Source organism: Cynoglossus semilaevis, chromosome 5 (assembly GCF_000523025.1).
Source record: "Cynoglossus semilaevis isolate Cse_v1.0 chromosome 5, Cse_v1.0, whole genome shotgun sequence".
In the NCBI taxonomy this organism is placed as follows: Eukaryota; Metazoa; Chordata; class Actinopteri; order Pleuronectiformes; family Cynoglossidae; genus Cynoglossus; species Cynoglossus semilaevis.
The window spans coordinates 19,203,399-19,219,457 of NC_024311.1; the positions used below are offsets into that span (position 1 = coordinate 19,203,399).

The 16,059-nt window shown below is 44.2% G+C and overlaps 1 protein-coding gene across 1 annotated transcript in view; it reads left to right on the top strand.

Moving 5' to 3' along the window:
* The first annotated feature begins 868 nt into the window (after nucleotides 1–868).
* The window catches only part of atosa (atos homolog A), a 27,770-nt gene continuing 12,579 nt past the window's right edge, over nucleotides 869–16,059 (top strand). Inside the window, exons 1-2 of the mRNA XM_008310977.3 lie at nucleotides 869–2,303; nucleotides 15,372–15,556. Coding sequence (XP_008309199.1) covers nucleotides 2,219–2,303; nucleotides 15,372–15,556 — 270 coding nt within the window. The 5' untranslated portion in view covers nucleotides 869–2,218. The remainder of the gene's footprint in view (nucleotides 2,304–15,371; nucleotides 15,557–16,059) is intronic.

A 16,059-nucleotide genomic window follows, 5' to 3' on the forward strand; every position in this document is an offset into this window, starting at 1 on the left:
GTCTCATGGCATCACACTTTAAAAAAAGATTATGTTCTATTTTTATTTAAATCTAGCACCTGCTTGAAGGAATACACTATGTATCCATTGTCATAGGTTTGAAAGAAAAATATATGTGAATAATAAATATTAATAATATATGTTAATCAATAAATCATTGAATATGAAAACATGTTTAATCCTGAGAAACCTTCTGTATCAGATTATTGTATATTATCTAAAGGCATTTTTTTTATTAAATATGTAGTTCATTGTTCGCATTGTTACCAAAAACATGTTTGACCAAAATGTTTGACCCAGCTGCTTCACATCCACCCAAGAGGTCAAACAGGGCCAGAGTGAAAACCCTTGTTTGTTTCACTGTTGTTGCAAAAATATATACAGTATTATTATTATATATTTATCTGTTAACAGCAAAGTTTCTATTTTAACAAAAGCACTAAATGATCGTGTATTAAAACTGTTAAAACAAGAATTCCTCACTTTTACAATAACAAATGAAAAGTAACACGAGTTCTCTAAAATCCTTCATATCAGAGTACTGCTTACGAAAGTATTTTTCTACAGAACCACTGCTTTGTTCATATTAGATTTGAGGAACTCTGCTGTTACACAAACAAACTAGTTCCATTTTTTTTTAAATTACATTAAAATTACATCAATCATAAATAAAGTATATACATGTTGTAATTGCTTTAATGGTAATGTAATTTATGTTGTTAAAGGCTGGCGTTAAAGGTCCATAAGAAATGTTGTCGACTTTTCACCGAAGTTTTGTTTTTGTATATAAGGAAACGATGGAAGGCACTTCAACAACCACATGTAATATTAGTTTAATAACATTTTTACATTTATATATGAATGAGGGGCCATGAAAGACAAAATGTTCATCACGGAATAAGACGAAGGCTCACGTGCCAAAGTTCATTGACCAATCAGAGTAGCCTAAGGTTTCTTCTTCTTCGGGTGTCCGCCGCCATCTTTGAGACAAATGTGATCTTTGTCAAAGAAAATTAAATACTGTAAGTTTAATTTAGGGTTTTTTTTAGTCCACTCTTCTTTTGTTGTTGTGAGTTTGGCAGCAAGCGTCAAAGTTGGCGCTTGGTTGCTATGGCTGCAAGTTCAGGCGAGGCTGTCCGAGAGAGGAAGTGACGTCGGACTGTTGTTGGGACACGTGACTGGAGCTGCACTGATCTGTTTTGACAAGCAGCAGGGAGGGAAGTGAGGAGGGGAGGCAGACAGTGAAGCATCACGACCGAGAGCTCACACTCTTCCTTTCATCCGCAGTTCGCCTCAGTCTTACCGCAGTTCCACCGTCTCTCACTTCGTTATTCGCAGCGCTGTCGAAAAGTCTCTGCGCTTTAACAGCGACTCGTTTTCGGCCAGCGTGTTTTTTTTTTTTTCATTTTGCGGAAACGTCGCAGCAGTTGGGCGACGCGGAGTCACTGATGTTGAGAAAGTTTTTACTGAGGCTCACAAAGGAAGTCAGTACAGGTGGGGGTCTGTAACGTTCACTAGATGGAGACTTTCGGAGCGTCGCGGTCCGTGGGACAGTGGAGACCGTCCGCCTGATACTGTCAGGGCTTTATATTCGTGACAAGTGAAAAATGATGAAATATGCTTTTCTCGTAGCAGAGAACACAGAGAGCGTCCGTCGGCAGCGTCGGTGTCCGTAGCTGTGCTGTGGCTACCTGCGCCACTCGGGGGGTTGGGGTGTTTGTGTTCGTCTTCACCCGCATACGTTTCACCTCCAGCTGCCAGTAACGACACTGTTAGTTGGTCGACCTTCCTGACGCTGCCGAGTTTGCAGTGCTGTGTTGTCGCGACGAGCCAGACCCCAAAAAATGCGTCGCAACTCGTTTATGGTTTTGGCTCGTGTGATATGAGAGCAGTCGGTGTGATCGTTACTGGACCAACAGCCAGTGTCGGTTAGTCGCCAGCGAGCGGACTGACAAGTTCAGTACCTGAAGCACCAACTGTGGCTGGTACTCGCTCTCGTCTGTCTTTGTGTGAGTCACTGGGACAATACAGTGCCATTGGATGGAAGCGTACAGTAGCATGCTAACAAAGCGATGCTTTGTTGTTGGATAAGGGGCTGCTGGCAACAACACGGAGGCTCTACAGCTGATATTGTTGCTTAGGTCACATAGCAAGTCTCGGTCACACACGGGGGGGGGATTCGGGGTCCAGACTCTGCTGGTGTTGCTGTCAAGGCTGAATGTGGTGTTTAGAGGAGAGAGAAGACCCTGCACGAGACCCCGAGGGCAGCCTGGTCACACTGGACAACATGAAGACCGACCGAGGTGAGTGGACACCACATTTACAGATACACAGTGAACACCGTGGCTGCAGGGGTGGACGGGGGTCTCCTCAGCCTGAGTGGACTCCAGAGAGGACATTCAAGACTGGGCATTATGTAACAGCTGATCAGCCTTGTCACTGGTTATGTGAAGGGAAAACAAAACAAAACAATTCTGACCTGTGTGAGGACATGTGTAAGCAACACACATTTTCTGATCTAATGTCAGATGTTGTGACAGACAACATCAACATCATCTGATTTTTCCTGTTCTGCATGTTTGACCCAGTGTGTCCAACAGCAGGATCTCTTGTTTTGACATTGTTCTGCCCCGGCCTGCTGCTACATAGTCTCTACACCCACTCTGCTGTATGCCATCCACGTCCTGTTTACATGTCTCCATATCTGCAACAAGAGGTTGAACAGGGACAGAGTGGAAACCCTTCATGGTTTGACTGTGGTTGCTGTTGTTTTTGGGGCCTACATTGTTGTTCTAGTGTAATCTAAATAATTCTCCATGTTTGATTGTTTACAGTCCACTTTAAAGCTGGTCTGACTTGTTATTTAACAGGACTAAATCAATCACTCAAAACCCAACATTTCTGGAACATACAGCAACTTATTTATTTATTTTGTCTGTGTGAGAACGATTTGGAGATTGGTTAGCTTATGTTATATGTTTGTCACTCTGTTTTGTTACTTACAAATCTAGCAACAAAGCCACACCAGTGTGGCCTTGTAGTCAAAGCTCTTAAAAACAAAGCCTCACATTAGTTAGCATTTTAGCACGCTAACAAAACTTCTAGATTGAAAATATACCTACCTTTAATAAATATTAGTATATCTTAAGTCTTCTATAATATTATCCTTCTTATGTCTACATACAACAAAAGTCATTATGGCTTTGTTGAAATCTTCCACCAAAGCTGTGGCTTGGACAGCTGATCATTATCAACTAAACAAAAGCACAAAATCATCATGTAATAGAAATGTAATGTCCTTAGATACAAAAGCACAATACAGACATAGTCAAAACAGGAGCAGTTCTTCCCCTTTTTATGCTGCAGAATCTCCCCTTGAAAACCTTTGGACAACCATGTTTTATAAGAATGAGTTATTGTGCTCCTAATCATTGTAGAAAATGAATAAACCACAGTTATCATGTCATCACAGACAGCACAGACAGCACAGACAGCACAGACAGCAGAAAGAGACTTCTGTCATGAGTTAGACAGCACAGACAGCACAGACAGCAGAGAGAGAGACTTCTGTCATGACTTTTGCTGATAGATGTTGTTTGTCCAGAGGGACAGAAGACTGACCAATAGACATAAAAATTGAAGAAAAAAAATGTTGACACCAGACCCACTGTTCTGTATCATGATGAGATTAGCTTGAGTCAATCTTGCACAGGCTGTTTGTTTGAAAGGGCTTTGAGCAGGAGCACAATGCAGCGTGTTGGCTGAAGAACTTCACCACACACTGTAAACATGTGCTGTGTGAGGACTCCAGTTGTTCTGAGGATCCTTTATATGCAGACAGCAGATGGTTGTGTGGTGTGACTCTGCTGAGTAAAGGTACACACTGACAGACAGTGTGCTGTTGTGTACGTCCTGGCACCAGAAGGGGCTGCAGTGACTCCTTTATGATGAAATATCAACGCCACGTTCTTTTTCTTTTTTTTTTTTGTATTCTTGCCTCATATGAGCCAACGATACGAGGCCTGTAGGACTGATATTGCTGCAGTGCAACTGGTCTCCACCCTTCATGCTTTGTCAGTCACCATGACAAGCTCGCACACCGATTAATTACACTGTAATCTTGAAGGCTGGTACAGGCAGAACTGTATTCAGTCACTTTAGCTCCACTTCTTTACCTGCAGTCACTCTGCTGTTGCTGCTGTTGCTGCTGCTGTTGCTGCTGCTGTTGTTGTACCAGGTGTACCAGCTGCTGTTGGTAGAGGAGCTGTTTAAAGTACAGCCAGCAGTCAGGACCGTCACAGTCACAGTCACAGTCGGTCTGTGCTCCTACAGTACTGTACGTGAGGCTGATGGTCTACGGCTCAGACTGGCTTTGTTATGTTTGAGGTGAGAGCGGGACAAGTCATGACATGTGCATCACACAGTCACACGTCTGTGACAGCCAGCTGTGACCTCTGAGGTCGGCGAGTGTCAAAATGTAGCTGTGGGTTTTGGTCACAGTGTTGTGCTGTAAACCATTATTCTTAGCCGCTGGCTCCACCTCGAGCACCGTGGAAGTTCCAACAGTTCCAACAGTCTGATCTGTTTTTACAAAGATTTAAAAAATGTTAAAGACACTCTAAGACCAGGCAGTGGTGGAGACACAGAAGAACTCCATGAGACTAATATAAAACCTGTTCATCAGAAAGAAGAACCAGCTGGATCAAATCAAGTGTCGTCTTTCCTGTTAAACTGTTTTATTCACCGTCAGTTCATACATTTTCTCCTGGATTTATACTTTTTACATGAATGTGTGTGTGGTTTGTTTTTTAGTTCAATCTGAACTTTTTGGTGGGAGGACAAACTTGACGTCCTTTACTAGACAAAGTATCAAAGTCAGTCGCCGCTGGAGACTGGCAGCCACTAATGCTGTCTCATCAAAGTTTCCTGTTATTAATTTGCCATGTGACACAAAAAACACTATAGTTGTCCTCTGATTCAAAAAAGTAATTCATAAAAGATATATACATTTTCTTTTCCAGAAATCTTTTGGTGCTTTATTTAATTGTTGTCATTTTGTGAACCTTGCTCCTTCTACAACAGTACAGGAAAAGCCCTCAGTGGCTGCACCGTCATCTGACCCTGTTGTTTTTCTGAGCTCAGCTGTGACTCAAGACTCTGTGTGTGTGTGGGGGGAGGGGGGGGAGAGGGGGTATGCAACAGATTGCTTTGGTCTTAATACATACTGTACTGTTACATCATGTGGCTAAAATGACATCCTTCACATGTGCCTGAAAAAAATGGAAGATACAGGACATATTTAAAGCAGCTGGGTGAAGCCTGTGGTCGTATCAGCTTTCAAACTGGTGGAGCTGGACTGAGGTGCAGCTTGGTTTTATTTGTGTCCCCCAGAGACATGGTTTTATTATGGTGCGTTGTTTTTGCAGAGGGTCGCACATATGTTTGACTGAACGACAGACAAACTGGTTTAGTTTGTGACAATGAACTGTGTGATGAAACGACTGATGAAAGAGTGAAAGAATGGAGACTTATGGTTGCTCGTGTTTTCCGCCTGAGCTGAGTCAGAAACAAACCAGGCTGATCTCAGGGTTGGTCAGGCTGCAAGACTATTGGCCGATCCCCGTCACTGTCCTGCTCTTCCCTGTCGGCAGGAAAATGTTCCAACTCCAAGGCTGTTGAAGGAGAAACTGAATACTAGTTAGTTCTCCTCACCTCCCCCACACGGTCTGCCTTCTGCCCAGCCGTCAGTCCCATCACAGCTGCCCTGAGATGTTCCAGACTCAGCCTGGAGGAGCAGAGTTTACACTCTCACTGATGGGAGACACAGATAATGCAGAGTGACATAAAGTCCTGTCCTGTTGGACACCTGTCCATCCCTCTGCTCTCTCCACCTCCTCCCACTCAGTGATTTACCCTGGGGTAATGGGGTAAAAGGCTGCCACAACAGGTGCCGTCCTGTGTTACTTTTGTCGCCCAGTTGGACTCCACTCTGTTTGTTTGTTTGTTTGTTTGTGTTATTGTTGTGTGGTTGAGTCATTATTGAGTCAAATATCTTCTGCAACCACCGTGGCTTCAGAGTGCTGTCGTTTTGTCATTCTCTAGACCACATCCTGTCACACGTCCGTCTCCCATTATCCACGTTAATTATCATTCATTTCTAATCGTGAGGTTCGTTAGGTGAAGAGTCTTTGCAGCGGAAGCAAAAACATTAAAAGTGTCCATCATTTTCATCACCGTGAGTTTAAAACCTACAGAGGATTTCATCTTTTTTCTTCAGTGGACCTACTTGTGTTAAGAGAACCACTGTCCCACTGTTTAACATTAAACACTTGGTTTGACCCAAGTCCATTTTTATATTGCCTTTTCAATAAAGCGCCACAGTCAACATAGATGTTGGACATTTAACAACATTCTCTTCAGGCCTTTGGCATTGAATTCCAGTCGTGGTAAAGGTTCAGTTGTGAATTACAACCCTGACCTCCAGAGAACTCAGCCTAAATCACAGTTGTTGTGACACGTTGGGCTGTTCGTAGCCTCCTAGCATTAGCTGCCTGGTAAGACTGTGCGCCCAGTGCTCCCAGTCCAGTAATGCTCTTACATAATGCTGGAACATTCTATTAAGGTCATGAGACCAGTATCAGGAGGGACAAGTGTTCACATGCACATGGATGTATTTATATAATCAATGTGTGTGAAAAGCAGTTCCCTCAGTCAGGTCACACACCATCATAAAACCCAGTGAACAGATTTAGTTCAGCCTCTTGTGTGTCTGTCAAGGCAGAACCCGAGCTCAGCACCAGACTGGTGGAATCAGCACGACCTGCGTTTCTGTTGCTCCGCTGCCACCGTTCGTCACATCCTGCTGCCCCTGTGGCTCCACCAACACAGGCAGGCGTGAGCCCTGCAGGGGCAGGAACAACCATCTGGACCTGGTGTTCGGTTCTCATGAGGTAGTGTTGTGTTAATAAGACTCACCAGTGTCACTGTCCTGTGACCCCTGACCTCGGCCCACCCTCAGTCAGAGGCTGTTCCTTTGTTCCTTTGTTAGTCAGTGTAAAAATGTAAAGTCCATTAAAACATATTTTTACTTTGTTCAGATCAGCTCTAAATGTTTGAACACATCTTGTGACAGTCCTTGAATAACAACAGGATGTTAATTAAGACTCTCAATAACATTTCTGTACTGACATAATCACCCTAACTAATTAATTCCAAGTGTCCTGTATGATGTTCCCGTCCTTTAGTTTTTTCCCAGTTGATTCAAAGCAAACTGTTTTTTTTGCTTTACAAGCAAGCAGAACATTTGTATAAAAAAAAACACAAAATTCAAGCTGCCACTATATTAAAGTTTAATCATTTTATTTAATAAATCCAATATATGAAGCTTTTTCTCTGCTTAATTTTGAACTTTTAAACTCCACTGCATTGACTGAAATAATATCTTATTATTGACCCCCAGTGACTGCAGTCAAAGTCAGGCTCAGACGCCACACGTCCTTGGGGTTAATGAGCATAAGCTTCACTTTAATCTCATCCTTGTTCGTCACACCTTTGATCTGTTTCTCTCATCCTATGCAAAGTGTGTGATGTGTTTCAACAAAAAGGTCGTCCTGGTCCTGGAAAACGTCTGCATTGGTGGAGTCGTGTGAAGCAGTAATTCATAAAGAGATAAAACAGAATGTAATCCAGACCATCAGGATTCAGGACAGAGCTTTTTTCATTAGGACATGTTCAGGAAGAGAACTGTGTAAACAGACTCCCATGATCCCACTATCAGATAACACACGTTATACTTGACACCAGGCTGAACTTTTTCATCATCATCGTCTCACCTGTTTCAACGATAGCTGTGATCAGAACTTAGAACCAGGGCTGTCATGGCTGTGATCAGAACTTAGAACCAGGGCTTGGTCATATAAGGTCATATAATGCAGTTTTTTCTTTTAAATCTGACTAATCACAGGAAAGCTGTAGGTTAATCATGATTGATTCAACTCAACATGGCAACATACCCTGGTTGGTCTGGTCTGGTCTGGTCTGGTCTGGTCTGGTCTGGAGCGGTTTGTTCCAGTCAACAAACCTGCACAAACTCTCTGTTTCCCATCTGACACACTTTTTCACGTGGCAACATTCAGATAGAAACTGCTTGTGTTGCTCAATTCTCTCTCCTCTCTAGAAACTGGCAGCAGTAGCACCTGAGGGTTCAAAGGTTAGAGGTTCAAAGGTTAGCCTGTTCACGTTGGACTGTGTGGCTCTGGTTACCAACAGAATCCAGCCTGTCCTACTGCCCTACAACTCTTTACCTACCGGTCGTCACTCTGCTGAAATTGAAGCTGCTGTCGCCCAGACTCGGGGTCAGGTGTTGCCACCGGAGGAGACGGGGGCTGGTGGAGGAGAGCTCAGTAGATCATGTGTTACTGAGATCTGATCTGTGACACACAGCATGTACGGAGACTGAACATGTGAGAAAAGAACTGTGATTGGTGCGTCTTTATTGGACCTGTACTTTAGTTATCCTGCACCTGAGCTGCTGTTCCGTAGTCCTGCTGTCAGTTGATATTAACAGACTGCATTGATTAAACCCAGACACGTCTGTATTTGGAGCTGTCTTAACCGTCAGGTGACCAGGCCGAGGTGGTAAAACCCAGAGGTTACATCTGTGTTTGGTCACTGCAAATATAAAACTGTTTTGTTGTTCAGACCTGTTACGTTTATTTGTCAGAACGTCGGGTGCAGAGGAACAGGTTCTCATTTAGGACCTTGTTATAGTCACAACAGAAACAGAATCCATGCTAACTGGTTATGAGGATAAAGAACACTGTCAGCTTATATCAAAGATACAAACTTGGAGTCGGCCAAAAACCGTCAGTCGTCGCCGCTCTAACACTGCTAGGTCTGTGCAAACACACATGATTTCTGTGTGTTTGCATCTGGAGCAACAATGTGAGATGTGATTACAAGTGGTGACCAGAGACACAGTCATGACACATTCTAACAGTGGCTGTGAAGTGACACCCAGTGTTCACCTCCCGTCAGACCACTGCAGCTCTGAGCAACTTTATTCACCACGTGAAATGTTACGTAACATAGACAATACTCTTTAGAAGGACCACTCGTGCCTTAATAACATGAGCTTGAAACCACTCATGCCTTAATAACATGAGCTTAGCCCCCTTCCCCCCCCCAGGGTGTGTAATCAAGGTCAACAGACCAGTGTAAACTCACAGGTTTGAGGATAGTTTTTGGTTTAGTTCTTATCACAGATTTAGATCATTGGACACAAACGTCTAAAAATGAATTTTTGTTTTTTTAAAACCACGACTCACTGAATCCACGTCACCAATATGTAGTTGCAGTGAAATCCTGCTCCTGTTGTCGACAACAGTTTTGTTCCCCTGGAGATTTTTCAGGGGATTTTGTTAACAAGAGCCCAGAAGAAAGTTGAAAATAACTGCAGTAACCGACATTAAATTGGAGTTATTCCCATGTCTAGTACAGACCGGCACTATTGCTAAAAATATACTTTTGAAACCGCTCTGTTGAAAATATTTATACATGGATTAACACTGGAAATACTCAGAGGAGTCGCAGTGTTGTGGCTCCACTTCATGTATGTGTGAAAGAAGGGAATTGGTGTGAAAACCTGGTTTTTCCACATCAGCTGAGGCGGCTGTTTATACCTCGATGTGAAAAGTTTGTTTTTCCACGGCTCTGTTCCCATGTGACTTCAATAGATTATATGTTGTTCAGCTTCTAATCAACAGCACTCTGTGGCTGACAGTGTGTGTGTGTGTGTGTGTGTGTGTGTGTGTGTGGACTCTGGGAGAATAATGGCAGCTGAGTTCACAAAACAGACGGAGACTTCTGCTCAGCTGGAACCTTACTAACTCCTCAGCCAATCAGGGCTTGTTGCTATGTCGGAGGACAATCTGCCCTTCTGCATTGAGTGTAAGTGAGAGACATGCTCACACACACACACACACACACACACACACAGTTCTTGATCCAAACCCTGATCTGTTTAATAAAGTAAAACAAGTGGGAAAATAAAACTCACTTTTTAACTCCCAACATGTTTTCTTCAAAGTACTAGTACTAGTAGTAGGACTAGGACTAGTACTAGTACTAGTCCTAGTACAAGTACACAACATTTCAAACTGTTAAAGAAGTTTGCTCCACAGTAGTTGTGTGAACTGGTTGTGTACATTTTAAAACAAGAATCTGAACTGGCTTTTTCCTCCAACTCTGATCTTTACCGTTCTTTATGGCTTCTTGGCAGAGGACGACGACCGGTTTGTTGGCTGTTACTGTTACTGTAACTGATGCTGTTACTGTTACTGCTGCTGTTTCTGCTGTTACTGCTGTTACTGATGTTACTGCTGTTACTGCTGTTACTGCTGTTACTGTTCCTGCTGCTGTAACTGCTGCTGTAACTGCTGCTGCTGTTACTGTTACTGCTGTTGCTGCTGCTGCTGCTGTTGTTACTGCTGCTGTTGTTGCTGCTGCTGCTGCTGTTGTTACTGCTGCTGCTGTTGGTGCTGCACCTCCACTGTTTGGTTTTGTTTTTTAATCTTTAAATGCACGAGGCAGACAGAAACAGGAAAGGCTGAGCTGGCAGGGACTGTGGATTGATGTCACAGACTGTTCAGACATGTTCAGCTGACCGTCTTATCACGGACAGAGTGGAGGCAGCGCTGCACCTCGGAGCAACATGACGTCCAGATGAATCACGTGTCACGTTCTTATCTTCACACACACTGAGGTCAAACACACATGAACACCTCAGCTGTTCACACAGACCCGGGTCAGTCCCTCAGTGTGTCCAGGGCTGTCTGCAGGTTTAGACCCTTCAGATCATAAGACAGTACAGTACAGTAGAGGTGGTGTTTCATCCAAGGGTAGGGGTCAGACAGAGGGGCAGTTGACCAGGTGGGTGGGGCATAAAAGACACAGATCACAATGTACTGATACTGACCACAGAGAATAACGTTGTGCTGGACATTTGTCCCATCAGCGTTTTATCAAAGTCAAATTGTTGTTTTTTACCAAAGGTCTGAAGAGGCAGAGTTGAGTCGTGATGTTTGGTTCTTCTCTGCCAGATAAAGATAGTCAGGTTGTCCCAGTGTTTGTTGCTCAGGAGGTTTTTCCAGGAGGTCATCACCACACCTGCTCTACTGCCTTTTTTATTTCTGGACTCGAGACAATCTTAGGGTTCTGTAGGTTTCCTGTAGCTTGATCTCTTGTTTGTTTGTCTGTTTGTCTGTTTGTTTGTTTGTTTGTTTGGTAGCTGCTCCAATAATCAAAGTGGCCTCTGCCTGTTTGAAACAGCTGACGCCACATAAGCACTAACGGAACCAAGGACACTTGATTTGGGCGTGTCCAAATCAAGTGTCCTTGGTTCCGTTAGTGAAAAAGACGGAGACAGAAGGAAAAGAGTCTCCTGGACACAGTTCACACTTTCCTTCTACTGAGCTCCAAATATAGACACACGAGAGCAACGCTGCAGTTCAGGTGTTCACGCTGCTGACCCATCACGTCTGCCTCCTGACTTCATGTGGCCTCTGTATTCAGTTTCTTCTAAAAATTGTATTTTTTTTAATCACTCGTTGTAGTTCTGTTTTGCCTACTGAACGTAAAGATCACGAAGCGCGGCCGTTGGCTCTAAGTCGTTGTTTTACAGAAAATCTCTTGTAGATAGTTGAACCTCTGGGAGTCGGTGTGGAGGCTGCAGGCAGACGCAGTCAGAAAGTCATAGAATGTTTGAGTGTGGGAAGTGACACTTCAGAGTGGGAGAGAAAAACAGTCAAATGAGAGCTACCAACTTGTGTCTATATTTATCTGAGTTGGGCTGCAATATGGAGGTTTACTGTGGAAGGACCTTCACTGCACTCACTCTGCTTCCACAGCATGGAGGAGTGAAAATGAAACAAAAGAAATGAAAACGGGATTTTCCTCTGAAAAGATTTGTTTGCATGGATTACATCCTGGTTATGAATTAGAAACGACACACAGCCATCGGATGATGACGTTTACTTTGGTTATGGCAGGGTTGTTTTTTTGTTATGATCTCATCTAAAGCCCCACAGCAGTGGGTTCTGTTCTTCTCTAATACACAGCCTTAGGAAGAAATATTTTATTCAAATGTTCTCCCAGGTAATGCATAAATGGCTGAACTGATCTGACTGAGAACAAAATAACGTTGTTTTGCATAAGACTTGATATTTGTATTTGGAAATATCCGCCTCGGCTTTTCCACATTTTAATGCTCAACATGTTTCAAGGTCATTGCAACAAGTCATCGGTTACTTAAATGTCGTGGAGCCGACAGAGCGTTTGTTTCGACCACATCCAGTCAGGGACACGACCAGAATGATAAATGGTTTTGTTCCGTTCAGACGGAGCGCGATATCATAAAGTGTTGAGCTGACACACCTCAGCAAGATCAGCAGACTGCTGCTGATGCTGCTGCTGCTGCTGCTGCTGCTGTTACTGCTGCTGCTGCTGAAGCTGAAGCTGCTGCTGTAACTGCTGCTGCTGTTACTGCTGCTGCTGTAACTGCTGCTGCTGTTACTGCTGCTGCTGTAACTGCTGCTGCTGTTACTGCTGCTGCTGCTGCTGCTGCTGATGCTGCTGCTGTTACTGCTGCTGCTGCTGCTGCTGCTGCTGCTGCTGTTACTGCTGCTGCTGTAACTGCTGCTGCTGTTACTCCTGGACCAGGCGGTAACACAGCCCTCCGCTGCAGGCTGGTTATCTGGCCTCTGCAGGTCTCAGTAATTCAATCATGTGAACTGAAGATTACAACATTCTAATTCTGTGATGTCCTAAACATCGTCACGTCTTTTCAGAGACTGAAGCAGCTTCACTGATCAACTCTGTTTTTACCATTTATTGGAGTGTAGAAAATGGACCAGTTGGACTCTTGGTGTTTGTTCTAGAGGACTTAAACGTTGGTGTACTCAGAACAGCAGGGACATTTGCTGATGCTCTTGAAAATGTTCACATTTGTTTCGCCCTTCGCAGCAAGTCTCATTACTATAGTAAAAACTGGACATTTTGTTACGTTTCCCATGGGTTTGTTCAAAAATCTAAATTTAACATCATCTCAGCTGATGCTGATGTCACTTCATTTGCCTTTTGTTGCAACCTCAACCACAAGAGCGTGTAATTATCCTTATTCTTGTAAAGGTTTCTGTCTTTCTGGCTGCACAGCTGGGCCTCCGTCCGTGAGCTCGTCTGCTCGTCCTCCTCTGAAGACGCTCTTATCTCATTCTGCTTACACCATTCTTCCAGTCCGTCGGAGCTCAGGGCTGCAGTGTCCTGACGGGGACTTTGATCGGTGGCTGTTGTTCTGAGTAACGTGGCCGCCGTCATGGTGCGTTTATGGATCCATCAGCGACGAGGACAGGAAGAAGACGTGAACGCTGCGCTCTGAGCTCGGTCTGAATGGAACACGGTCGTAAACAAACGGAGGAGGACGGCAGGGTCTCGTTTGCCACATGGCTACTGGCTCAGCGTTCCAATTAGCCTTAAAGGCTGTTGTTGATGTAGGTGAACACAGAGCACGGGCTGAAAGTCCTGATAAACAGAGGAACAGAAACAAAACAGGAATTAGTTGTTGGTTATTTAATCAAGAATTAGTTAGAAAGTAAATGAATTTTCAGTTTGTATCAGTTATGAGTTACTTTACATCCCCCCCCCCCTCCCCAAGCAACGTGAAACCTCTGTTCAGAGGTGGGTTTGAGAGAGTGTGTGTGTGTGTGCACTGAGAGGCAGGGGTAACACACCATTTCTCAGTGGCTGTTTTCCTCTGCCCCCCCCCCTTCACCAGCCTTCAGTCCTGACTCCCTGACAGTTAAATCTATTCTCATTATTGGTTCAGTTTATTCTCTGCAGGTTTTTGTAAATCCAGTTCGTTCATGTGTTCAAGTCTCAGGTGATGAACCCTGGGACCTTGGATCCTGACCTTTGACTCCTCCTCCTTTCTGTTTCTTGTCATTTTTTTTTTTTTGGTTTCTTTTCTTTTGTCTGGAGCTTTTTGATTCCAGCCCATAAAGAAGCGGAGATGGTGTGTGAATATAGCCTCGCATTCTGTCTCTTTCAGCCTGTGCTTTTTCAGCCTACAGCCCCCCCTCCCCCCCCCCCCCCCCCCCCTCATGTTTTGTGTTGGAGTGCGCCTCGCTCCACGTGCAGCAGCAGCTCAAAGGCATGTGGGAGGAGTTCCCTGGGAGAACTGTGCGTGACTGGTTGGCTGGCTGAAATACGTGTTCCTCCACACACACACACACACACACACACACACACACACACATGCAACAGCTTATAGCTCACACTTCTGCAGAGCCAGCTGAAAGGGGATCTGTCCTCAGCAGCCCTGCTCTGATACTGAGGACACGGTGTCTGTGTCTCTGTCCTTACGCAGGACTGACTTTCACGGCAAAAAAAAAAAGAAATGTAAAGAAAAACAACAACATTGCACTCCGTGATGACGTTAGATTTGTCCTGGGAAAAGTCCAAAGACTGTTGAGGAGGCTGTTCCTGGTCCTGTTTCTGCTGAATATTAGCTGCCTCCTCCTGCGGGATTCTGGGAGAGTTCTGGAGAGAAGAGAGGAGGAGACGGAGCCAACAAGGGCTCCTCAGTCCACGGCTAAAAATATACCTTATTTTAGTTCCTAACTTCCACACTAACACAAACAGAGCAGGCTTCTGTGGACGTTGCCATGACAGGAGACTAACAACATCCTGGTGAACAGGCCACGCCCACTGCTGTACTGACCTGGGCCACCATGGCCGACTGTTAGCTTTGGAAAGTTAAGAGGAAGAAAGAAAAGCCTCTGTGTGACTGATCACCGTCCAATCACAAGGCTTCTCTGAAATTAGACAGCCAATAAAATCAAATGATGTCATGGTTTACTTTTCAGTGTGACTCGTTGATGTTGATATTTTTTCCCAAAATGTTTTTTACGGATCAGAAGAAAAAAAACAGAAAAGGTTTTTTCTATTAATTGTTTTCACGTCATTCTTCGTCCAGGGGCGTTTATTTTTTCACGTCATTCTTCGTCCAGGGGCGAAGTAAATGTGTGTGTGTGTGTGATGTCACGGGTGTGTGCGTGGTTACACCTCTGTGCTCAGCTGACATGATGGAGGTAAATACAACAACACCAACACTTGACTCATCAGCTGCTTCTCAAAACAAGCTTTTCAAGCCAAAGCTGAAACTCCAGCTGAAAATGTGAGGAGAACCAAACAGGTGTGATGACCACAGCAGTGAAGACTTTTATTTACAGCACGACTGTGAAACCGTGCTGCAGGTTTTTGTAGTGACATGTGAAAAAGAGAACGTCCAGTAACCTTTGGTTCTCTGCCTCCTCCAGATGCAGCCGAGGAGTTCTTCGAGTACGACGCCGAGGAGTTCCTGGTCTTCCTGACCCTGCTCATCACAGAGGGACGGACGCCGGAATATTCTGTCAAGGGTAGGACGGAGGGGCTGCACTGTCCACCGGCCCAGTCGGCAATGCCACCGCTTCACAAACACGAATGCAGCGACAAACTGCCCCAGGTAGCTAACACTGTTCCTGCCTCGAAGCAAACTCGATTGAAGGGGTTTGGTCAGGTGACTTTTCTGTCACAACGAAGGAAGAGACTCAAACAGTCAGAATATGAACTTATTGTCTTATGAACCTTCAGTACAAACTTTATCTATTTCTAAAGGCATTAAATTTAATGATGACACAGTTTAAAATTATACAAACAAAAACAATACAATTGAGTCAAATATTGAATTTCTCCTAATGGATGTTCCTCCAACCAACCTTTTCTACCTGGAGGGAAACATCACAGCCTCGGTGTAATTACTGTGCCCATGCTCTGCCTCATTAATATAAATGGAGTGGAGAACGTTCCACTGCTGCACAGAACAGAGCCACAGCAGAGAATCAAAGGAACGGTTTCACAGCTCGAGAATTCATACTTCTTTACATTTTATATGTTTTTGTGCCACTGCTTATGCTCAAATGTAAAAGATATAAATTAGTTCAGTTAATTTTAAGTTAATTAAGTTAA